The sequence below is a fragment of the Cupressus sempervirens genome, chromosome 9 (assembly GCF_028749045.1).
Source record: "Cupressus sempervirens isolate cs-2001-9-10 chromosome 9, ASM2874904v1, whole genome shotgun sequence".
Taxonomy (NCBI): domain Eukaryota; kingdom Viridiplantae; phylum Streptophyta; class Pinopsida; order Cupressales; family Cupressaceae; genus Cupressus; species Cupressus sempervirens.
Genome location: NC_143126.1, coordinates 654852677 through 654879369, shown reverse-complemented (window position 1 = coordinate 654879369; position 26693 = coordinate 654852677). Strand labels below are relative to the sequence as shown.

Below are 26693 nucleotides of genomic sequence, written 5' to 3'. Positions count from 1 at the left end.
TTAATAACAAGTGTTATGTTTAAACATGATGTTTTGTTAGAGAATTGATGCCCAATATATTGAATTAATATAGATATAAGAGGGGAAAAACCGATGCCTTGGAAGCCACACACAAAACTATAATCCTTGCACAACAAGTAGAATGTCAATAAAGGTTAAGGCAACTCGCCGAGAGACAACCAACCGAATGGTTGCCCGAAGGGGACCATAGAGGTACCATGGTAGGTGATCATGAGGGTGCAATTGAAGAGGAACACTAATGTTCGCCAGAACACCAACAAATAAGAAGTAACGAAGAATTACTTGAGGAAACACTACAAAGCCTAAATTTGATTGGAGAAGAGGAATGTGATGGGTGGCGAGCAACAGGGCAGCCAGGATATCCTAGAGGTCCAAGTCCGTTTAGACATAGTGGGGCCCAATGTCGTAGTCACTATTGATACTGAGCTTTTAGATGATCTACCACCTCCAACAGGTCCCTCAAAAGTGACCATGAGCTCTTGGCTTAAACAAGGGTTCGCAATGTCACTTTCCGAACTAGTCGGCACAGCAATTCTTTCTCCACGACGAGAGGAACTTTGGAGATCATGGACATAGAGGTCATAATCCCACTAGATGGGAAGCACATTGAGCACTTGCCTATGGAAAAGAACTGGACAGAAGAGTTGGTCACTGAGCCAGTAGTGCATAAGGTAGATGAGACCCTGGCGGTGGGTAAGGTTGTGCACTTGACTGAGGCAAGGATGCAATTGGAGGAAGATGAGGTGGAGGTGTCTTAGGTAGAATTGGTTACCAAAAGACGTTGGATGGTGGCTTTCGCACAGGCTCAGGCCTTGGGTGATGTGATTGCAGACTTACAACGTCTCCTTACCTTTGTACGACAGGATTGTCCCACAGCTTTTGCAGAATGTTTTGATCAAGGGTTGTGGGCTGCTCAAGAGACCCCGGAGATGTTTCAAACATGGACTGTCCCCACACCAATGGAAGAGAGCGAGGTACAGGTTCTTATCCGCCAGATAGAACACACCTTCCATGAGGGGTACTATGGTTTGAGGCAGTCAAAGTAACTCTCAACTGGACATGAAGTTGCATTAGTGGATACATAGAGAGCTTGGGAAGAGCTGATCACCAGGTTGGAGGCAGTGGAGTGAGACTTAGCTCAACGTACCCAAGAGATGGAGGTCGAGAAGGCACCAGGCGTGGCTATTGAGGGCAGGACTAGCCAGAGAGACAGCTTTGTTTGAGCAACAATTAGCAGTGGCTGATACTGAGAGACAAACTTTAGAGACTGGCCTACTCCAAGTTGGGAAGGAGGTTGATGAGAAGGAAAAAGAGCTTCGAGAGGCTACGGTGATGGTGAAGTCTACCCTGGAACTTCAAACTATTGCTAAGCACAAGCTGGAGGCAAGGACTGCACAGATTTATGAGTTGCGTGCTCAATTGGGACCTTACATGGTGCAGCGCACCTCTTCTACTCTAGATAAATCAACATTCTCTTTAGGAACACTTTCCATGCCCCATTTTCTTCTTCTTAGTCACAAATTTTGTAGTTGTAATCATTCCCACATTTTGGATGTTGTCGTCCGGAGACAACTTTCTTTTTTGGGGGGATGATGTTGTTAGAAATCTTGGGTAGTTAAACAGTTGGTATAACCGAGGGAGTTACATGGGTGCGACGATTCGCCTCACATCCCCTCGGACCTTATATGTATGAACTCTCTTCATAGAATGGATAGGGAAATGTGGAGATACTATTGTATATGGTGATCAATGAATAAATGAAATATTGTTGAGTTCTCTCTATATTCTATGTCAAATACCTTGTTTTTTGTCTATATGCAATAAGTAATGTTACCCCACGAGGGTAAATAGTGCAAATGTCTCTTCATGTTATGATAATTATCGTTGACATTCAACATAATTTTGTCAATGGGCTTTTGTGATGGAGGGAATTCACAGCAGCTAACATCCCTCAAGGTTGAAAGCAGAATCACATTGTTTAGATAGTACTCTATGTTATGTCATGTCTAAGTATATTTCTTGGGAGAGAGACTTGGGATCCTACTCTCAAAGTTGCATGCATGTCATCAAAGAACATTGTAATGCTAATTCAAGAAAAAAATTATGCGTGGGAAGCCTTGCCAAAATTCAGATTATTGTGTTTTTACTCTTGAGCACTTTTTTGTGCACAGAATTCTGAATATGCTAAGACATGAGAAGAACATGTTGCTTGATACATTTGTCAAGTTCCTAAGATGCATGTGGCTTGAGCCCGTTTCAGATTATGAGCACAATTGGGGTGATTTGTTCTATCACATAGATAGGGCAATCTTAAAAACCTTTGGAATTGAGGTGAGGCCACATGTTCTTCCTTTTTGGGTGCCAAACAATTTTTTTTTCTTTGAAACCACGTAACAACTCAATTAAGTTGTTAAAATTCATTTAAGACATAATTGAAAGGGATCTTTCTTCCCTTCCACTCTATAGTTTTCTTATTTTAATGTCCCTCCCAAAGAGGATCTTGAGCTCTTTGAAACAAAATTGATAGAATATAAAATGCAATCTGATGCAGCAAAAAGATATGACCCCTACCATCTTAAAGATACAAGCAAAACAAAAGTGAGTGAATCAAGATATGAGCATTAGTTGCAAATTCAAAAGATTTGATCAAAAATTGCCATACCAAAAAAGAAATCGAAGCCAAAATAACAATTGGGCACATATCCTCCACAACAGAAAAATGAGAAAGGCCCTTGCCACAAACTATCCAAATAAATTTAATGATGTCAAGGACTGAATTCCAAGATGCAAATTGTGTTGGAAAATGTCAATGTTTTGGCAAAATATCCCCAACAATTTTCGATCTATTCCCATGTAGGACATTATGGTAATACACAAGCATGATAAAGATTGTATCAATTACTGAGAGAACACCCAACAAAGCCTGCAAAAACGGAAAGGGTCTTATCTCTAGTTGACTATGATATTACTAAAGTTGGTGGTGAGAATGTTATTGAGGACCAAGAGATTAAGAAAATTGTTATTTACCTAGAAGGCCTAGTGTTGCTAGCACCCCTTTTGAAAGAGCATTGCTAAATTTGGAAGAAGGGGGGGAAGCAATGCAAGATGTTAGAGCCTTACCTTGTGAGAAGTTCCTTTTAGATAATGCCTATACTAAGTCTGATGAGTTCAAGATGATGCTTGTTTACCGTACAGGGTAAAAGAATACTATCACATGTAGTATAGTAAGATATAACACAAAACAAATACTTTATTCATATACGCAATATGCACTTCAATGCTTACAATATGATTATGCTCATTACATGATGATGATGATCCAAAGTCCCTTCCAGACAATGTACATATGCTTTCTCGAAGGGGTGACTCAACTATCACGCACCCGTTCGGATACAAGTCTACCCATCGGCTACAATATAGAATTTACCGACATCATCCCCCCAAAAGGTAAAGTCACCTTTAGACGACAATTACAAAATATGCAAGACAGATTAACAAAATAGAATACACTAACTATGACTAACTATAACAGAATAGAGCTTTTTCTGTCACACCATTTTCACATTCGTCTCATGCCTGCACCAAACTAGTCTCCAAAACACGTTGCATCTGTAGCCTCAGCTAACATAATACTATCTCCTTAGCCAAGCTGACCTTGATAGCCACCCATACCACCTTCTCTGCTTCCAACTCCTGGGTACACTAAGCCAATGTCACTCTACTGCCTTCACCTGGATGATTAGCTCCTCTCGAGCTCTCTATGCATCTACCAAGACAGCCTCAAGTCCAATCAACACCTACTCCAAATGTCTCAAAGCATAGCATCCTTCTCGAAAGGCTTGCTCCAATGCTCTATCCACCTCTAACATACAAACACTCCATGCTTGCAGCAGCTTTAGGTCTCATCAACTAGTCACACTTCCCACAACTGATAACTAAATTAACTAGGGGTTTAGAGGGCAATGCCCCCAATGGGGTTGAGGGGCACGCCCTCGCCACCAAGACCAAATTAGCACCCTCAAACCCACACAAAAGTCCATAAAAACACACCATTTTTGTGATTTTCTTCCAATCCCATACTCTTTCTGCCAACTGCTTATGTTTTACTACCTATTTATGTCTTTCCCTTCCCTTTGGTATCATATGTTATTCATTGTGAACTGTTTTGATTTGTCGTCGTTTTTTTTTGTTTTTTTTTTTTAGAACCTTCCTGCCATACTCTGGTATGCTATAATTATAGCCTTGTTTCCTTGATTGCGTTGTCCATACATTACTATTTTATGTTCTGACTGGCTTCATTTTTGCTTGTCGTACGGTACCCAATGTGAGATGTGCATGTTGCACGATGTTTGCTTTAATGTGCCTTTATTCATACCTAGATCCATATGCTTTCTGCCTGTATAAGTTCTATTGCTGCCAATACCATATGATGTACGGTTACATCATTCACTACCTCCACAAGCATTCCGTATGATCACACAGAGTATGACTAACTATGGTTGTACGGCAACATTTGTCTTTTACAACTAACCATACAGTGCTCTTCCCAAGCCATACAGACCACCGTACGGTAATTATGTTACTCCCTTTTGTCGTACAGTCATACGATTTGCTTCCTGTCGCCACCTCTCTCTGTCTCCCTATCATATGGTGTATCAATGTACTGCCTGTGCGATTCTACTCTTTGCTTGGTCGTACGGTGGATCACTGTGATTACCTACTGACTCCCCACATGGTCGTACGGTCCAAAATATCCCCCTATTGCATTTTGTATGTCTGCACAGCCCTTAAGCTTGTTACTCCTTTTATATTTTCTTCCTTCCGTACAGTGTTCATTCTGAGTGCTTCCTGCGTACGGTAGTATGGCCGTACGGCTTCCCAGTTTGCATGTCCGTACGGTATTTGCTTGCACCTATTGTAATTCCTCTTATAGCGATTTATTGAATCCGTACAGTACTATTATCCCTGCAAACAGATCTTCCAACCGTACAATGCATTGTATGGCCTTCAGTTTACTCTTTTATCATTGTTCTTATTAACAAATTACCATTTCACATTCTTTATTATTATTTACATTTACTTTTACATATATACATTAGTAATTACTATTTTTATACTGTCTCTTACTTGTTACTTTTATACTTTCGTGATAGATTTTCAACTTCGACCCATTCACCGCATCGGCTACTTCCTTCCCATCAAGCGTCCATAATTTGATTGCTCCATTATCATTGACTCTGCGGATTGTATGGTCCTGCCCACTTCACTTTGAACTTCCCTGGTTTGATTTCGTTCCACCCATTATACTTCAAAACTAACTGGCCTAGTTGAAATTTGTTCAACTTCAAGTGCTTGTCATACCATGCCTTACGCCTATTCTGTGTAACCTTTGTGGCCCATTGTGCCTGCAATCGTTGCTCATCAAGTTTATTTAAATTATACAGTCTTCCCCTCAGGGTTTCCATATCTCCTGGCTTGTTTTCGATCGTGGTTCTTAAACTTGGTACCATGAATTGCGTCAATAACTGTGTTCTTGATTCTAGAACCTTCAGTCCGTATTGCTAAAGTTTTTATTAAGCCCTTCCTCTTTGTTACTATGTGTTTTCCTTGCTGTTGGCACATTTCTACTAACTTTGTGGTGCAATGTATCATTTTCTTTCTGCGCGGTACGTTCACTGTGTATCGTACAATGGAATCTTTCCTTTTTCTAGATTTGTACGGTATGTTCTTCCTCTTGTACCGGCCATATGATATGTTCTTTCCTTCAGCTTCAGCCGTAACCGCCTTGCCTTCTTTCACTTCTCTATATTCCTTCGGACATTCATTTTCCTCTCCTTTATTACCTTTGTCGACCCTTAACATATTATAGCTCGGGAAGAGCTCGTAACCCTCCATCTTCCAATGGAGTAGGGCTCACTGAGTCTAGGTCGTCATCATTCGACCCTCCTAATCTCAATACTCCTTCGTCCTGTTCCATTCTCTTCTTCCCCTCGTCGTCACCTTCACCTTCACCTTTGATATCTGACGATGTTGCCTCCTCACCTACCATCTATGTGTGCAAGTCAATTACAAATCTACGGCCTTTGCTTTCCATGGATAGGGTATTTTATTTCCAATCATGTTTCACTTTTGCTTGCACCAACCAACCCCATCCAAGGATAGCATCATACCCTTTTCTTTGTAGCAGAATGACCACAAAATCTAATAGAAATGGTTGCATTCTGATGGTTACCAGCTACGCCATCAAGGTTCCCAACGGCTTGATTCCGTGCTGATCCGCAGTGAGTAACTGAAATGTAGGTGACCACAACGTAGGTTGTCCCGACTTTCTCCATATATCCTTTGGCAACATGTTTACGCCTAACCCTCCGTCCACGATTGTGTCTGTAAGTACGGTTCCCAGGATACCCATCTCTACTACTGCCAGATGTCTTCCTGTCGTGAGTGCCAATAGCATTGGGTCTACTGCAATTGTTCCTACCATCCTTTCATGTTTCCTCTGTTGCTTTCAGAAGTGGTTTCATATTCAGAATTGTCATCCGTAACTGAGGCATTGTAAGGTTATTTAATTTTATAGGAACTTCTATCCACATTACTTGCCTTATCATGTTTTGTTCAGCCAAGTTCCTCTTCGAGGTATCGGCAATGTCTTTTGCTTGCAACTTTCCTATTTCTATCTGTTTTTCCAACTCCATTCATGCTTGCTGCAACTTCTTCTTTTCTTCCTCTGCATCAAGGCACTTTTCCTTCTTTGTTTGCTCGCGCGTAATGGCTAGTGTTTCCTCATCACATGTTTCGATGCTTAACAAATTCACCCCCTGCTTCAGGCATTTCGAATCTTCGCGGCCTCCCGAACCACACCATTTGCATAACAGCTACGGCATCTCCTTCGTGTGCAATCTCTGGCGAAGTGCCCCCAAAGGTTGCACATATGGCATTGTATCATCGGCCGTCCACTTGAGTCGTATTGTATTCGACTTCAGCCTTCATTGTTATTATTGTTATTATTATTACCGCCCCTTCTGCGCTAGTTGTTGTTACAGTATCCTCCTGAAGTTGCATCATTGTTTGTGTTTGTTTTGGTGGGCACTTCTTGCATCAGTAACACTTGTTGGTGTCCCTTCATCTTCATATTGAACAGGCATTCCTTTGTGGAATGTCCCGCAATCTGGCAAATATTGCAAAATTGTTTTTTTGGGCAGGAGCCCTTTGTGTGGCCCACCTCCTTATAGTCCGTACACCACAATTCCCCTTTCATTGAGTCAAGATTCTTTTTCAGATTTTTAAATTCCTTCATCATCCATAGCATATCCTTCTGCAACACTCGAACTTTCTTGCTTGATTCTTCATTGTTGTTGCTACTTTCAGAAGATGAATTGTTTGAGTCTGATGATTTGTGCTTCTTCTTCTTGCTTGTTTTTTGTTCTCTCTAGATCCATCGCCCGATTATATGCATCTGCGTAGGATGCTAGAGGTACAATCTTTATTTTCTTCTTCAAAGTCAGTCGTAACCCCTCAACAAACCATCGTTTCTTTAATCCATCAACCAGTGGGCTCCCCATCTTCCCCACCAACTCTTTTAGCCTTCTTGCATAGACACGGATCATTTCATTCTTTCTCTGCTTTGTGCTGTATATTTCTGCTACAATTTTGTTATCGTCCCTTAGCAGTCGGAACTCTGCTATGAACTCATTCCTAACACCATGTAGTTAATTTTTGAGGATCCGCATTTGCAAACCAATCAATTGCTACACCTCGTAGGGTCGTTGGAAACTGTCAGACCCAATCATCCTCATCTATTACACACCAATTGTCGTCCATATTGTTTCACGTCTTGCAATGTTTGATCGGATCTGTTGTCCTGTCACCATTAAACTTCAGCAATTTCTCCTTTGGTCTTGCCATTGTTATTTTTTTCTGATTTTGTGGTACTTGTTGTGTACCGCATTGTTCTAAGTACCTGCATTGTTCTAAGCACCTGCATTGTTCTGCACAACCGTCCTACTTCCAACAACCGCGTTACCTGGTGAGAAAAGATCTTCCTCAAGCGAAGTTGTTCGATTCATTGCTTGTATCCGTTCGTCGGGTGTATCGAAGAATTCACTCCATGCCCGTGCTCTTTCGGCACTTTGAGCCGTGTGAGTTACTTCCCTTCTGTTCGTATTCTCTACCCTCAACGTATACAAGTTAAGGAACTCCTCCTTTGTCTCGTCCACCAAATTTAATTGTTGTCGAGTCTCTTCTAGCAATTCCTCGGCATTCCTTCGTCTGCTGGATGAATGCACTCCCTCTATTTGTGCTCCTTCACCTCCTCAGTGTCTATCAGTAATTTGCTGAAGCTTTTATCTATGCTCTGTCTGTTGTGCTAAAATTAAAACTTCTTGTGTTGTGCGTATTTCATCCTTATCTTTTATCTTATTCCTACCTTGTTAAGCAAATTTGGCATTAATCTTCATAACACTTCTTTCATTCCGAGTTTGACTCGCAACGGCGCCAAATTTTTACCGTACAAGGTAAAAGGATACTTATCGCATATAGTATAGTAAGATATAACACATGCACTTCAATGCTTACAATATGATTATGCTCATTACAATGATGATGATGGTCCAAAGTCCCTTCCGGATGATGCACATATACTTTCCCGAAGGGGTGACTTAACCGTCACGCGCCTGTTCGGATACAATTCTACCTGTCAACTACAATATAGAATTTACCGACAACAATGCTAATGAATATAAAAACAAATGCAGCTATGGAGTGGCTAAAGGAAAAGGAAAAGAAAGGTGCAAAAAATGTGGATGATAACATTCCTCAAAGTCTCCATAAATCAATTGAGTTTATCTGGCTAGCATGACCCAAAAAAGTGAGGAGGTGACTTCTCAGAGAAAGTGGACGCTTGTTATGATCTGGATGAAAGATCCCTGATGGATCTCTTCTATTAAACTGTTGTAATTTTTTCATTTAATTTTGTTTTCCTATTTATTTATGTTTTCTTGCAGAACTAGACAGAAGTGTAGAAAGGTTTGTTTGTTTTTGATAGTTTTATAACATAGAAAGGAATAAGGAATAGCAAACATGAAACAAGATTGGAATAAATAAGGTATGCAACAAAAATCAAAATTATTGCAAACCGTACCAGGCAGATTTGTTTGAATTATAGAGCCAAGCAATAAATCCAATGCATTTCCCAAAGCTCACATACAAATTTGATGTCAAACTAGAAGGTGAAGATTGTTCTCGAATCCAGCATACATCTGGAGGTGAATACAAGCAATACTCTATACACCACGTGGTGTGTCTGCTGCAAATGGCGTCCCACAGGCTGCAATGAACCACATCCCAACTGAAAAGATGATATGCCACGCTGAAACCCCAATGAGAATTGATGCCTCTTTCCTTAATCACCACGCACAATGCCTAAAAAATTCGGTGCCAAAGATTGCTGAGGGCTACGTCCCAGCCAATCACTAACCTGGGGTTTGCATCCCAGACTAGAAATCGCCCATTCAGAGCAAATTCATAAACCAGTTGTCAAATATTCAAAAGATGATCATAGAATGAAGCTTCCATCTCCTTATAACCCCTCTCAATTGCAAATCAAACCCTAAGTGTCTCCAAGTGGCGTTGTGTAGTGAGAGTGTTATAATTTCTTATTTTAAAGTGGTCATGTTACGAGAAAATGACCTTTTTCCTCATAGATAGAATTCCATTCACTGAATTGCCCTGAGACCAAAGAGAAAGATTTAGAGAATTTCGAGACCTTTCCAACGAGCTATCACACCATAGGATGCGCATCCAAATGAGGCCAAAAAACTCTTTATTATTCCAAAATGGCTAAAACTTAGCCTTATTTAATTATTAAACACTAACTTAGGAAATATTAAAAATATAACCCAAATAGCCACAAAATGCCCAACTGACATCACAAACCATAAAATCATCCTATCACCTGTCTATGACTAAAGTAGGAAATCAAGGATCCACTGGCAGTCTCATCCCTAAAATCTAGGGATGATCCTAAAATTTAGGAAACAAGCCCTATCCCTCTGAAACTGAACCCAAAGAGTAATCTCATGGAGACCCAACCCTGGGCAAGATCATACCTCCTAAAAAGTAGGAACTGCCTCCTAAAAACAAGGAATGTCTCCCAACTAATCAATAACTCCCAAAACATCAAGTCGCCCAATACTGAATAACCATACTGGGTCTCTATCCAACCCTGTCAACCTACAAGACCCCATAATAAGTTGACTCACAGGTCTCTGCTAGATTGAGCTAGAGTGAGGACATGACAATCCTCCTCTCTCGAAGATGCTTGCCCACAAGCAACTGTAATGTTGGATGCTGTAAAATGTTCGCACCCTCCCAGGTGGGCATCCTCTATGAGAAGATCTCTCCATCAAACCAAATACTCTCGAATCACCTGGCTTCTTAGTTGCCGTTCCCTCACCCCAAGAATCTCATCAGGAACCAAGATCAATTTGCCTTCCTCATCCATAGGAGGTAACTCGGGTGAAACTATAATATGCTGTCCAAGGGCCTTTTTCAGGCAAGATACATGAAATATATTATGAATTATGCTGCCAGGTGGTAACTCAACCTCATATGCAACCTCTCCCACTCGCCTGAGTACCCTGTATGGACCATAAAAATGTGGTTTGAGCTTCTCAGCTCCCCCACTTTTTAAGGTGCTCAGTCGATATGGCTGTAAGTGCAAAAAGGTTTGTTTGTTTTTGATAGTTTTATAATATAGAAAGGAATAAGGAACAGCAAACATGAAACAAGATTGGAATAAATAAGGTATGTAGCAAAAATTAGAATTATTGCAAACCATACCAAGCAAATTTGTCTGAATTATAGAGCCAAGCAATAAATCCAATGCATTTCCCAAAGCTCACATACAAATTTGATGTCAAACTGGAAGGTGAAGATTGTTCTCAAATCAAACATACATATGGAGGTGAATACAAGAAATACCCTATACACCACCTAGTGTATCTGCTGCAAATGGCATCCCACAGGCTACAATGAACCACATCCCAACTGGAAAGATGATATGCCATGCTAAAACCCCAATGAGAATTGATGCCTCTGTCCTTAATCACCACGCACAATGCCTAAGAAATTCGGTGCCAAAGATTGCTGAGGGCTACGTCCCAACCAATCACTAACCTGGGGTTTGCGTCCCAGACTAGAAATCGCCCATTTAGAGCAAATTCATAAACAAGTTGTCAAATATGCAAAAGATGATCATAGAATGAAGCTTCCATCTCCTTATAACCCCTTTCAATTGCAAATCGAACCCTAAGTGTCTCCAAGTGGTGTTGTGTAGTGAGAGTGTTAAAATTTCTTATTTTAGAGTGGTCATGTTTCTAGAAAATGACCTTTTTCCTCATAGATAGAATTTTGTTCACTAAATTGGCCTGAGACCAAAGAGAAAGATTTAGAGAATTTCGAGACCTTTCCAATGAGCTATCACACCATAGGATGCACATCCAGATGAGGCCAAAAAACCCCTTATTACTCCAAAATGGCTAAAACTTAGCCTTATTTAATTATTAAACGCTAACTTAGGCAATATTAAAAATATAACCCAAATAGCCACAAAATACCCTACTGACATCACAAACCATAAAATCATCCTATCACCTGTCTGTGACTGAAGTTGGAAATCAAGGATCCACTGGCAGTCTCATCCCTAAAATTTAGGAAACAAGCCCTATCCCTCTGAAACTGAACCCAAAGAGTAATCTAATGGAGACCCAACCCTAAGCAAGATCATACCTCCTAAAAAGTAGGAATTGCCTCCTAAAAACAAGGAACGTCTCCCAATTGATCAATAACTCCCAGAACATCAAGTCCCCCAACACTAAATAACCATACTAGGTCTCTATCCAACCCTGTCAGCCTACAAGACCCCATAATAAGCTGACTCACATGTCTCTACTAAACTGAGCTAGAGTGGGGACATGACACTAGATGGGGTATATCCATGGCTAATGCTTTGGATACTATTAGAAGGCGAGATGCCGAGAAGGATGACTTAGAGAACGAGGAGCAAGCATTTTGACATTAGATTCAGCACAAAGCATGAGAACTAGCCATATAAGTTATAGCTCCAAAAAAAGGTAAACCTTAGGTAGCTGTAGACATCAATGAGTTGGGGGAAATCTAATAGTTAGAAGATTAGAAGAAACATCTGCACCACAGGTCGCCTTACTAGCTATAAGTACTATGCTGATTAGTGAAGTTATACCAAGAAAATTGCAGGCAGATTTTGGTAAGATACAAAGTGAGAACAACAAACTATTGCATGAATACAATTTCAACAAGTCAATGGAGGCACAGCCAAAGCTTATCATCAATGAATAGGTATCATCCTATTTGCCTTCAAGTAGCTTGTCTCAACAAGGTGGGGACACCTTAATGTTATGAATAAAAAAATTGAAAAAAATTAAAGGATAAGTAGAAGACAAGTCAAGAAGCTGAACTTGAAGCTAAGGCAAATGGTTCCAAGGAGAATACAGAATCCAAATATGGCAAGGACAATCAATCTGAGCATAGTACTACTTTGAAGCTAATTTTGGACAAATGGATCCCAAGGATTCTTACAATGAGTTTATTCAAGTGAATGCAAAATACAATCTTTACACCCCTGATGGAACAACAAGTATGCATGAGATGGTAGGGTTGTTGAATGACATCTTAGCTTACCAAAGTAGATTTGATTTGATGCTTAAAGGGAAATTCCATGATTTCAAAGTTTTAAAAGATTGCCAGCTTCAACAGATTCTTGACAATGGCAATTGATTTAAAATCACTAGAATGCTTAAGTTCAAGGCATCATTCCAGTTTTGGTCACATCAATCATTTAGTGGGCTAAAATTGACCCAATTTTATGTAAGATGTGTTTTTTACAAGTAACTCGAATCTTAGTCTTGGCTGGAAAATTTTGTAAGAGAGATTGAAATACTGCAAGAAGCAAGATATAAGACACAGCAGCATAAGCTGGTAGTTGCCCTAAAATCCAACTGCCCAAGTGAGTACTTTGCCAAATGGGTTGACAACTATTCATAAGAGTTGAATGATTTAACATCTTGGAATCCCTAATTACACATGGGAATATCCTTTCAAGCATGTCAACATATTTCCTTCAGGTTTTAATTTTTTTACATTAGTAATCAAAATATGGCAGATGTCATTAAGAAGTATTGATTTGTGTAAAACTCAAATAATGCAGAATCAGGAGAATAATTGCCAACACCTCTTGGTTAGAAAGGGCACTCTAGGTTTTCAGTTGAATTATAACTTGTGCAGTTTTTTCAAGAGGATTGGAAATTGGTTGAGAGTTTCACAGGTTGTTCAAATGTTGATTGCAGTTGTTTGGGATTCTCTTCTTCATTTTTTTTCTTACATTGATTTTTCTAGAGAGGAAGAATTTTTTAAGATGGACAGAACTGGAATGAAATGCACCAATTTCATTTTGCAGCTAGGTAATTATCCATCTTTTGTCAACTCTTGCCTATCATGGTGGGGTGGGAACATTAGAGAAATTATTGGTGCATTCCTTTTCACGTCCTGTGACTTATACTCTCCTTCACCAGCACAGTTTAGGATGACATGTTGCCTGAGACCTATTGTAGTGACTTGAAAGAGGATGGTGCCTTCTTTCCATTTAGTTTTATTTTCTCCATCTACAATGATCCAACTTGGTCATTCATTCGCCAGCTCCAAATTCTCAATTCTAATTGTTGCAGTCCAAGTGGCAAGACCAACTCCTCCATGATTGTATTCTTCTTCCACATTTGCAATGCCAACAGTGCCAATTAACTACAAAACCTCCTCTTTTTTCCACATCCATGATAGCCCATGTGTAGGCCCTCCATTAGCATGAGAAGAAAAGCATGATCTAACTCTAGCTTTTTAACAACTTGCAAAGGCTTGTGAACATCACCCATGTTCTTCACATTTCTTTTCTTTGAGTGCCCCAAAAAATCGAGCTATTTTATGGTGACAAGTGTAACCCATCTATGGGCACTATTTTGTAGTTCCATCTATAAAAGGATTGGAATCTTCTAATGTAAAGAGAAAATTCTGTAGTACATCTCTGTTTCAAGAAATACAAAGAAAATTGTCCTCTATTACTGCTTTTGTAATATTTATCTATGTATGTTTGAAATAATACGTATGCATGTTCTCAGTTAGTGTCATCTCCTATGCACATTGTATGCTCTTGGGACAAAGAATTAAGGATTATATGGTTCTCTACACTCGCTATGTAGAATTATTGTCTTGTGCGGAGTAAGGTAAGTCTTTCACAAACAATAGGGGGGAACGTGAATGTTGCAGAAGATTATTAATTAGGATCTAGATTCTTTGATCCATATTCACAAGTTTCAATGTTGTAAGGCAAAGATCAATATTCAGAAACTATCAAAGATGTCCTTGTCAAGAATGAATGTTGGTAGTTATTGATTGGCATTAACAAGAGGAGACTGACTAGCTAAGAGGTGCAGTCAAATTTGATGATACATTTAATTGTCATTGATGGCAATTCAATATTAACAGAGCAAGACTGATCAGTGACCCAAAGCATATGATTGGTGAACAGAAAGTTGATTAAGTGTCACAGCCGATGTGTTAAGGTAAAGTAACATGAAAGTGGAATGTGGTGGAAGCAATCATGAGGAAGTATACATAGCGTGGTGTGATCATAAGAAGAGACTCTACGATGTTTTAGAAGATTAAGTTCATGATAGCAACTCATAATGATGAGAGTTGAGCAATAATCTACATGTTAGAACATGATTGGGTAATATATTCTTAAATTACCTATGACAAAAGCATGATTAGATGATCAATGAGATCGATGTGATCGAAGACGAAGAATTGATGATGTATCATTAATCAATTAAGAGTCGTGATAATTTGAAAGTTCGAAGATGGAAGCAAGAATGATGAGAAGATTCGAGAGGAAGCTTGTACAGGTCAAACACGTTTTGACTATTCTAGGGAATTGCATAGGATAACCTAATGATGATCAAGGCAGTGATCGAAAATGTGTTAAGGACAAAGGGATATCTGAATTGAACAAGGCATGAGTTTGGGAAGATTGTAACTCGAATTAATGGTGAAGATTAAGCGGCAAAAGAATGAGAACCTATATGTTACAGTTTGAAATAAAGAGAAGTGTTTATGAGAGGGCATTGAGTGTGTATGGGATTACGATGTAATGAAACCTAGTTGTGAAGCAGAGATTGAACAGACGGAAGCTACAGAATGAGTAGAGCAAAAAGGATTTGACAGGCAACCAGTGCTATAAACAGATCATTAAATTTGTTATGTAACAATTGCAGCGAGGGCAATCCCTTGATTGGGTGGATGTTAATTGGTCTCTTTGTTATAAATCTTTTGACAAGGTGGATTCTCAAAAAGAGTTTTAAATTCTCTAGTGACATAGATCCTAACAAATCTTCTTGTCCTCCTAACAATGTACAAATCACTCCTTACAGGGTGAACCCCTAAAAAAGGCACTTGTAAACTCCTAACAAGGCAAACCTTTTTACTACAGTGAAAGGCTTGTGAGTATCATCCCTACCATGGTTTTCACCCTCTAACAAGGGTTTCCATGATACCAAAATATTTGTGTTATGTGTGTTGCTTCTGTGATCGATCGGTAAATTGACCTTGTTTCATTTCAGCAGTTATTTGTTAAGTGTTTTAGAAGTAAAGTTTGAGAAAACCAGATCGCTAGTTTGAATTAGTGATTTACCTGTTATACTGATTCATCCCCCTCCCCCCTCTCAATAGCATTTCATACCAACAATTGGTATCAAAGCCTAGGTCCTCAAGAAGATAAGCTTAACTGCTAGAGGCAAAGATTCCTGAAGATGGATAGAGATAGGTATTACAAGGAGTTTGAGGAACAAGCCAATATGATTCATGAACTACAGGAGAAGATGAGAAAATCTCTTGCAGTAAGAAGAGAATTGACTGGAAGGCTAAATAAAAGTCAGAATTAGATAGAACAGTTATCTGAAGGAGCCATGTCTGAAGAATTTGAAGAAGGCCTTATAGAACTAGTGGAGAAAAATAAAAAGCTAAAAGAAAAAGTCAAAAATCTGAAGAGAGAACTTGAAGGAGAAGCTGTAAATGCCGGTGAAGGTCTTGAAGCAAAGAGGGTTGCACAAAATGCACAGAAACATGTTGAAGATGCAAAGAAAGTGGTTGAACATGCATTAAAGGCAAAAGAGGAAGAACTCAACCAGCTCAAGAGAGAATTAGCACTCGTACCGAAGCAAAAGCAAGATACTACTAATGAAAACTAGCAAGTTGTGAATTAAAATGAAAGGCTAAGGGAATAAGTTGACAAGCTGAAAAGGGAATTGACAAGTGAGAAGGAAAACAATGAAAGACTGAAAAGGTATGATGAGAGTTCACAAAAGCTTGATGAACAACTCAGAAATCGAAGAAGATACAAGGACACAACAAGTTTGGGCTACACTACTCGAGGAACATTTGAAGCTGGAGAATCATCTAGGCCAAAGGAGACTCAACAGGATTCAAAGGTACAAACAAACACCACTAAAAGAAACCATAAAAATCTACTTGTTTCAATTGTGAAAAGTTGGTCATACTGCTGATATTTGTAGAAGCGGACTAGTAATTGCTAAACCTCGAGTATTTAATGGCCATTGCTACAATTGTAGAAAGTATAGTCACATGGCATATGAATGTAGATCTAGTATAAGTGGTATTTCTAATGGAAGTAGAATTGATGGTCACAACTAAGCATGCAACAAGTATGGTCATAAAGTTGAAGAGTGTAGGTCAATAGTATAGGTTCGTCGGTCCCCAGATAGACCAGTGAATACATTTGGAAAATAATGACAATTCAATGTCACTTGTTCAGTATGTGGACATTATGGACATATGGCTATCATTGCAGAATAAGAACACCAAGAGGTAATGCTAGTCCTTGGAGTTCAACTGGTGTGGCATGCTTTGTATGTCACAAGATTGGTCATCTTGTAAGAGACTACAGGTTCAATAACCGGTCTCCCAACCGATCAGAGAATAATAAAGGAAAAAGGGTTGTTGATGTGGAAGCAGTAAGAGATGAGATGAAAAAGATGCGGATAAAGAAGGAAAGCAACAAGGAAGAGGTAAGGGCAGCAAATCAAGAGCCATCAACCTCAGGTGTGATAGATTCATCATCAAACTAAGTCAATACTTGGCTTCGGCGGAGTACTTAAGGGAATATCATCAATCGATCCCCTAGAGGTATGTATGGTCATTTAAAATCTGCATAGAAAGATGTGATATGATGACTAGACCATAGTCAAATGAGTTGTCAAAGTAATAAGCGATCATAAAGTGATCACATTGAAAGATTGACACTTCAACTGGTGGAAGAGATTGGTTATAACAGCTAATAGTATTAACCAATGAAAAGTAATGTTTACCATTAGAAGAAGTGCAACAACTACTTTTGAGGATAAATAACGGCAAAGAGAGTTCATTTGCCTCGTTTTGCCTCGTTGCTTTCTAGAAACACTCTTAAGAAGCTATCTATTACAATAACTGTGATTGATACAGTGATAAGTGTGAATTGTGAACTGAAAGAAGGATTTATCTATGAAAGACGTCAACCGGCAAAACTTGAAGTATATCTATGAATAGTACAAGATCAAGATTTCATATTCAGATTTGATCGTGGAACATAAAGTGGATACCCCTATCCTAATCGATGTGATGGAGAAGCCGCATCCAATATTTAAGCTACATCCGATGAAGGCAAGTGAGATTGACATGATAGAAGCCATATCTTCGATACGTCCTGGCATATTATTGGTGGAAGATGCTTGGTCATATACCCATTGCAAAATTGAAGAATTGGAAGTGCAAGATATAAACAAAGCATTTAGAGAGTTGTGTGTTAACAATAGGTTGAAGAACAAGCACAAGCATCTGGAAGCAAAAGGTTTTGCATAGGCAGTAGACATACCAGATAGTTTTCACCATGAATGGGTTAGATAAGTGCTCAGTAGATCGACTTCATGAAGAACTTATGTGGTTGGGTAGACCACATAAGATTACCAAGATCATTCACGCAGTAACAAGACTTTATGTGATTGGTGAATTACCTACCCCAGGAGCTACAACTGCAAATTTAGTCACACGGCTAACCTAGGCTAAATCTGATTCATGAGCTATGAGGGTTAGCAGTATTGAAGATAAAGAGGTGAGATATGCAGCCATGGTAACAAGTTATAGAGTCTACCAATCTAGCAGATTAATTAGAGTACTCGGTGGAGCCATCCATGCAGCATACAGATTGGTAAAAGAAAATGCAGTCTATGATTTGTGTGAAATGTTGAGGAGTCAACTATTTGTAAACAAAGATAAAGAGAAGAAGGACAAGAAGCAAATGCTCAAGTCTAGATCAATCCTGGTATGTATGTTTTTCTACTTGCAAAATTACTTTCCAGGAAAAGGTGTGGTTCAGTGGTCACAAGATAAACCAGTTATGGTGCAAAAAAATGAATTCATTAGAGAGTTAGGAGACGATTTCTCTATAGTTATGTGGGAATATTTTAAAGATTTCTAGTCCAGAATGCATAAAAGAGAGAGAATTAATGTGAATATGGTTGAAGAGAATAAGAAAGGCAATGTTTTCTAGTTGTCACCAATGCATGTATCTTACAAGCAGTTCAACCTAGAACGTTTTGGTTACCTTCTGTGGGTTATGAAGTAGATGAGGACATAATAAGAACTTATGCAAATGAATTACTCTCTAGACCGATAAATATTACCACACCAAGGTTTGGAATCTATGAAGAAGCATTCCCAAAGATCAAAATGGAATTAAAGAAACTCATGCTTCAAAGAAAGTCAAGAAGAATGATGAGTATGTTGGAAGAAAGGTTTGGTAGTGCAGAACCAAGCACACCGATTGTTACCATTGAAGAATCTGAACAATCAACTCCGATTGAGTTGACCTGTGGAGAAGAAGCACATGAAATATCTTCAAATGAAAGAACCTATCAGAGAAAAGGCAAAGAAAAAGCACATGGACCCCCAAAGACAAGAGCACCTAAGAAAGGAAAGAACAAACAAGAAGAAACAGACGTAGAAGCTGCAGTAGAAGCTGAACCTAAGAAGAAAGAAGAGGAATCCAAGGAAATTGACAAGGAGAAAGATCCCAAATTGGAACTTACTGTCAAAGAAATAAAGAAAAATGGCAAATTAGAGGATATATCCGGATTTTATGAGTTATGCAGTGAAGAAGACAAAAAGGTGATTGAAGAAGCAATAATATGGAGCCTACACAAATTCTGCAACCCTCCAAGTAAACTCTATGGCATCTTTCCTAAGGAACTTTATAAGCTAATTGATGCCAGATGGAGAACAGCATTGAAGCTTGACAGAGAGATTATGGCGAGATCACTTATGGAATAGTTACAGAACTAACTCGTGCAAACATTGAGATAATGGTTGAAGAACACAGACAAGAATTCAAAATCAAGAATAAGGTTGCAAGATTCCTACTAGAAGATACACAAAGTGTACATGATGGGACTGTGGAAATATGGAAGAAAATGGTGGCTACACAAAAACAAATTGAAAAAGAGAAAGAGGAAATGGACATAACCAGTGAAGGTATGATGGACAAACCAATCCTAGTTCAATCCTACATTCCATTGGAAGGTATTGGACAAGTCAAATCTGGAACACCAACACAAGAACATGTAAAGTTTGAAGCAGAACAAATTGGTGATGATATATTGGTTATAGAAGATATACCATATGAAGAGATTGATCATACCTCCAGGGTTCAACCAGTGATAGAACTAAAGGAGGAAAGTGTTAAGACAGCAAAAGGATCGGTAACAATGAAAAGAAAGTTAAGTTTTAGCAGCATCAGTGAAAGAAAAAGGAGCAGACCTATTGCTAAGATTACTACAGATGAGGAAGAAGTAAAGAAGAGGATGAAACTCTGCAGAATGTGGACTTAAGAAAACTGAAACCCAAGGAGCTACCTAAATATTCTGAGAACTTGAAAAGAAAGGTAATAAGGGACAAAATGAGAGCCAAGAAAAGCACAGCCAGAATAATGGAAGCAACTAGAGACGTTCTAGGAGAACTAGTACTTGACATTGAATATGATCTAAATGCAAGTCTGATCGACCAAATGGACAACTTGATCAAAGCCATAGCAGAACAAGTTCCAGAGTTGGAGACAACAACACTCAAGATGGTAAAGGAAAATTATGAGAAGAAAAAGACAGCACAACTAATGGAAACAATAGACAGAGACAGGATATCACTACTAGAAGAGGTCAATGAAGTAAATATCATATTGAAAGAAGTTGGACAATTAATGCTCAAAGTGACTAAACTTTTAGAATTTACAGATGATTTGGAGAAATGCAAGAATTTAGCACAAAAGCAACTTAACTCGTTGATTGAACAATTTGATCCAATTTCAAGTTTAACATTGAGTATAACTCAAAGGTAAAATTGATCATCTAGAAGATAAAGCAAATGCAAGTTGAAGAAGAAAAGAGGATGACTACATTATTGGAGCTATAATTCTATCTTGCTCGTACATTGGAGAAAATGCAGCTAAGTGTAAGTAATGCAGAAAGACTACTTAGGCTACCTAACATGAGCACTTTAGACTCAATGGAAGAACTGGCATCTGATTTATATGGACAGATAGTCACAATAAGATAATTGAAGAAGTCATTGGAAGGACCCATGGAGAGAGTTGCGAAAGATTTCAAAGATATATTTGACAAGTTGTAAATTACCTTTATCATTGCTGACAAAAAAGAGGGAGACAATTGTGAAAATTATAAACAAAAAGGAAGTGCCCAAAAAGGGGGAGAATTGTGAAAGATGCAAACAGCAAGGGGGAGCAGCTACATCTACATGGTGGAACATTTTCACAACAGAATATGGAGTTTTTCCATCAATGCCAAAGGGGGAGATTGTTGCCATTTGGCATTAACAAGAGAAGATTGACTAGCTAAGAGGTGCAGTCAAATATGATGATATATTTGGTTGTCATTGATGGCAACTCAGTATTAGCAGAAAGCAGGATTGTTCGGTGAGCCAAGGCATATGATCGGTGAACAGAAAGGTGATTAAGTGTCACGACCGGTATGTTAAGGTAAATGATGTAGAGATAAACTCAACGGAAGCCAAAAAAAAAGGAACCAGCACTAGAAAGAGAGATAATAATATTCTTCTATTGATTTATCAAATGAACAGTATATACACTTGCTCTCCTATAGATTTCCTTCTCTCCGTAACTTCGTATCCAAAAACTTGACTAAACCTAAACCTAAGAACTCTATTTATACTTGCTAGGATGGTCTACGGAACATTCTAGATTATTACAAAATAGGAAAACCGACCCAAAGAGACTTCCCGACAAAATAGCTTACAAAATATTCTAGATCAAAATAGAATAGGGAAGAATGCCCCACAATGGTCTGAACAAATCCCAAGAAAAGATCTTATCCTAATGACAAAATCGGGATGAATTCCTCAAGTCAGCTCGTGCAGAAATCACGTCCAAAATAACTTTATGTGGGTGCTCCTAAACCAGTAAAGCAACAAGAAAGTGGAATATAGCAGCAGTGATCATGAGGAAGTACACATAATGTGGTGCGATCATAAGAAGAGACTCCATGATGTCTTCGAAGATTAAGTTCATGATAGCAACTCATAATGATGAGAGGTGAGCAATAATTCATGTGTCAGAAGATGATTGAGTAATATGTTCTTAACTTACCTATGATAGAAGGATAATTAGATGATTGGTGTGATCAATGTGGTCGAAGACAAAGAATTGATGATGTGTCATTGATCAGTTAAGAGTTGTGATAAGTTGAAAGCTAGAAGATGGAAGCAAGAACGGTGAGAAGATTCGAGACGAAGCTTATATAGGTCAAACACATTTTGACTATTCCAAGGAATTGCACAGGATAACATAATGACGATCAAGGTGGTGATCAAAAACATGTTAAAAACGTAGGGATATGTGAATTGAACAAGGCATGAATGTGGGAAGATTGTAATTGGAATGAATGGTGACAATTAAGTGGAAAAAGAATGAGTATCTGTATGTTACAGTTTGAAATGAAGTGAAGTGTGTATGAGAGGATAGTGAGTGTGTATGGAATTACAGCGTAATGCAATCTAATTGTGAAGCAGAGATTATGCACAGAGTGAGTAGAGCAAAAAGGATCTGGCAGACAAGTAGTGCTACGAACAGATCATTCAACTTGTTGTTACCTAACAGTTACAGCGAGGACAATCCCTTAATGGGGTGGAACTTAACCGGTCTATTTGTTGTAAATCCTTAAACAGGGTGGACTCTTAGAAGGATTTCTAAATCTTCTAGTGAGGTAGATCCTAACAGATCTTGTACTCCTAAAAATGTACAAATCACTCCTAACAAGGTGAACCCTAGAAAGGGAACTTTTAAGCTTCTAACAAGGCAAACCTTTTAACAGCAGTGAAAGGCTTGTGGGTATCATCCCCACTGTAGTTAACACCCTCTGACAAGGGTTTCCATGATACCAAAATACTTCTGTTATGTATGTTGCATCCATGATTGATTAATGAATTGAGCTTGTTTCATTTCACAGTTAATTGTTAAGTGTTTTAGAAGTAAAGTTTGAGATATTTAGATCAGTAGTTTGAATTAGTGAATCACCGCCACCCCTCTGCGCCCCCCCTTATCATTTCATACCAACAAGGTACACAAGAAACCTTCTTCAACTACACACTAGGACAATAAAGGTACAAGAAATAGATTACATGGGTTACTTAATCCCCGCTATCCTACAAATCCTTGCCTATCATAGTGAGGAATAAGATGTCTAAAAATTTTTTCCTTAGCATTGATTATTTAAATTATTTTATTGATAACTTACCTATGTAAACAAATTACATGTTTACCCAATGATGTCATTTGTGGGAGTGGCACTTTAAGTTGTCATCTTTCATGTGATGAGGCATGAGTGACATGTCCCACTTTGTATGGATTGACTAAAGACATTTTTGATAGTTAACTCGTGTCTGACAGTTACTAGTGGCAAATTCTATTGTAGAAGCCTATTCTGGAAATTGCTAAGACGACGAGTTGTACATATAGGCACATTCCATGCAATGTTTTAGTTTACATCTATACGTGTGTCTTGAAACCTGTTACAAGTTGGGTAGGTTGCAGTTTTGCATGTGCAAGTTGAGATAGCACCCTGGATGTTCATCTTCAGCCTTGCATGGATGTAATGAAGAAGATGATGACATGTACCATTCTTGGGTGTATCATTTTGGAGACATCTAATTTATCCATAGTAAACTCCTATATATTTTACACTTGTATTTAGGAGTTGTATTATGTTATAATCACAAGTAACATACCAATATGCTGCTCCAATACTCCAGAAGCCAGTTAAAAAGAATGGTTCTACAAAAGCATAGCTCTGCAAGTCTACTGTAAACTCTATAACTGATAATACATTGGGTTGTGTTATATGGAATGCGCATCTGAACCTGTAGGTATTAAGGTGTTAGAAAAACTTTGCACTGTCTCCTCTACATCGATTGGTGTAGGAAACATCTTCCACACACTTGGCTTCTTTTCAAATACCTGTGAATTTTCTTATCTATTTTACATTGAAATGATTCAATTGAATTCTAAGAATTGAAAGTTTCTTGAAGGGTCGCCCAACTAGGTCTTTCTCAGAAAACTTTTTTCTCTCATTCATTAGCCAACCATTCAATATTCTTAATCATTGGGATCTGCAACCCCTGAGAGAATATTGAAAAAGTGTTTGGAGCCAACAAATCTCATTCTGCCACTATAGCTCATGGTCTGGTGCTTGGAATGGTTGTAATTGCCGAAGATATAGTATGTAGCATAAGATCCATGTTAATATTTTGTTTTTACTGTCCTCCCATGGCTTGGGCACCATGTCTAGATTGATGCCACACTCTGGTTTTTTACAGCTTTTATTACCCAGTAGGCAGTTAAGCTTTTTGCTTTTACTAGAAACATATCTCTACCAGAATTGTTATATTCCACCAAATGACCATACAATTTGAGGATGACAGATATCTCTGCTCCCATTAAACCTGAAAGTCTCCAGCCCTACCTGGCTTCAAGTAATCATTTTTCCCCCATAGAATTAATAGAGAATTCATTCTGTGACTCTAATATCAAGGAACTGAAATCATGCCAATATCAGAGAATAGCCCTATATTCTTTATTTGAAAATTACAAATTAACAGATTATACAAGGGTCAATAACATTAACTACACTCCTCACCAAATTGTTTGGACATTCTATTGTGGAAATTGCCAAGGTCTTTGATATAAAAATGGTTAACCTTATTCTATTAGCTTGAGCTTATACTTTCTTCTGCATTGCTTCTTGCCTAAATCTATTAGCTTCTTCATTCGTTATAACAGATCTTCCTTGGGCTTATTCAAATCCATTTTTAATATTTTATCAATTATCAAATTATTTGAATGTGATTCTATTTCTGCGATTCCCAAGGTCTTTGATGTAACAATCAGGATCCTTCTTCCATCAGCAAGCATATTTGATGGGCATCAATGTGGCTGATTTTGATCTAATAAAGGTTTAAATTGGGAAGAAATGGTAGTCAAACAAACAAGTAAACATTGAGCCATTTAAGTCTCTCGCTGATTACCAAAGGACCAATGTCATTAACGGCGCCGCAATGGGCATCCAATGGTTCAGTAGACATATTAGATTGGGCATTTGAATAAATTGTAATTCGCAACAAATCAGAACTTGGGAAGCAACGGAAGGCAGACAAACAAGAAAACCATTTGGCAAAAAAAATCAGTTTAGATCTGCCTTTCATCAAATCCCCCAAGAATAATTTAAAATAGATAGGCATCAAATCCAGTTCTCAGAAGAAAACGAAGCAGCTGCCGCCCATTCTCTGTTTCATCCTAAGTAGGTTGCCTTAAAGTGAAGAAATGGGATGCCACAGTAATATAGTTAAAAAATTACCTCCTCCACTTTAGTGAGATTGAGTTGCAAAGTAGAGTTAATCCATGTCAGAATCTCATTCCTGCCTACAAAGTAAGCGCTATCCATCATCCCTATGTTTGCTGCCATTGTCATCTTCAATGCCTACCTATTCTGATGAGCCTCCGCCAACAACAATGTCCCTGTCTATATATCACTGACTCCCAAGCTGCAATGCAATCTACAGGATGAGTGAATGAGGGTGTTCGGAATTATTTGATGAGCAATATGCCACTTTCAACTATAAGCCCCGTCCTACAAAATAAGCATTTAACAGCCCCACTCAGAATGCACTGGCATATGGGCTGACCAATGGTTATATGGAAAGCAAGCTGAGGATGAAGAAAGGAGATTCTTTTGACACTGAGCGGAACGAGAATCCATCTAATCATCGGTCACCGTTATAACCCTTTGCAGGAAGAGTGCAATAGTTTTGGTGTTTTTTGAAAAATGGGTAATGCTCTCGCATTTTGGGTATTTGGCATAGGATATCTATAAAATGCCAATGTAGGCCTTTATGAGTGATGGGTAATGCAAATGCCGAACGTGAGAAATTGCCAATAGAGGTCATCAAAGGCGAACATCATGCACGCTCAGTACAAAATGAAGTGGAGTTGGTAGTAAATAAAGATGGAGACCTGGAATCTTGTTTTCAATGCTTACAAAAAGAGCAACGCATGTATAAGACGGCAAGTGGCATCATCTTATTTGGGCGAGAGCCACATATTATGCTTGGAAGTGACTCGGGGGTTGATCAAGAAGCAGCGTTTGACCCCACATCTCTGTTGATAACATCAAGGCCTGCTTTGCATATGAATATATTAACCGAAAACTTTTGTGGTGTTCCACGAGATGGTGACATAAGGATTCTTCCCTAGGAATTAGTGAAATGGATAAAAAGGCCACAGCATGACCCCTTCCATTAGGTCTTTTAGTCAAGTCTAAGTCTACGATTGAAATGTCTATTATATATATTATTTATGTCATAATTATCATTTTCCATTTTTCTTTTATCCTAAATGCCTTCTTGTGTATTAAGCTCTACTCGTGTTTATTTCAATAATCTAATTTTTAATATTCTTTCCTTTTCAAGATCGTGGTTCTCTTTACCCATCACATTGTCCTACACTCTTCTTTCAACTCTTTCCTTACTACTTTATATTCACATTAGGTCTACACCAAAATATATAATTTGACGGTCACCTCCCATCTATCATATGATTATTTTATGACGGTTTGGTCATTTTGATTGTCATTTTTTATTTTTGAATGATCAATATTATATATTTTTAGATTAAAATTTTATAAAGTAATAATACATAATAAATTATAGAGAAACTCTTTTTTTTTTCAAATAGACAAATATAATTATAATATAATTGTAAATTTAAAATATAATGGATTGTGGAAATTTGTTCTCTTTAATTTAAAATATATGCAAAAAAAATCAAATTAATTAGACAAATTTTAGATTTGTATGCTTTATTTTAAAATGATTTTAAATTAACATAGATATATGACAAACAAAATAGAAACATTACTAATATTATAAATTAGTAATATGTCAAAAACAATATATATTAT

General features: G+C 38.3%; 1 protein-coding gene across 1 annotated transcript in view; it reads right to left on the bottom strand.

The window, feature by feature from the left end:
* LOC149540433 (microtubule-associated protein RP/EB family member 1A-like) overlaps nt 1–26015 on the bottom strand; it is a 61015-nt gene extending 35000 nt beyond the window's left edge. Inside the window, exon 1 of the mRNA XM_089801541.1 lies at nt 25092–26015. Within this exon, the coding sequence (XP_089657667.1) occupies nt 25092–25205 (114 nt within the window). The 5' untranslated portion in view covers nt 25206–26015. The remainder of the gene's footprint in view (nt 1–25091) is intronic.
* Nucleotides 26016–26693: the final 678 nt, after the last annotated feature.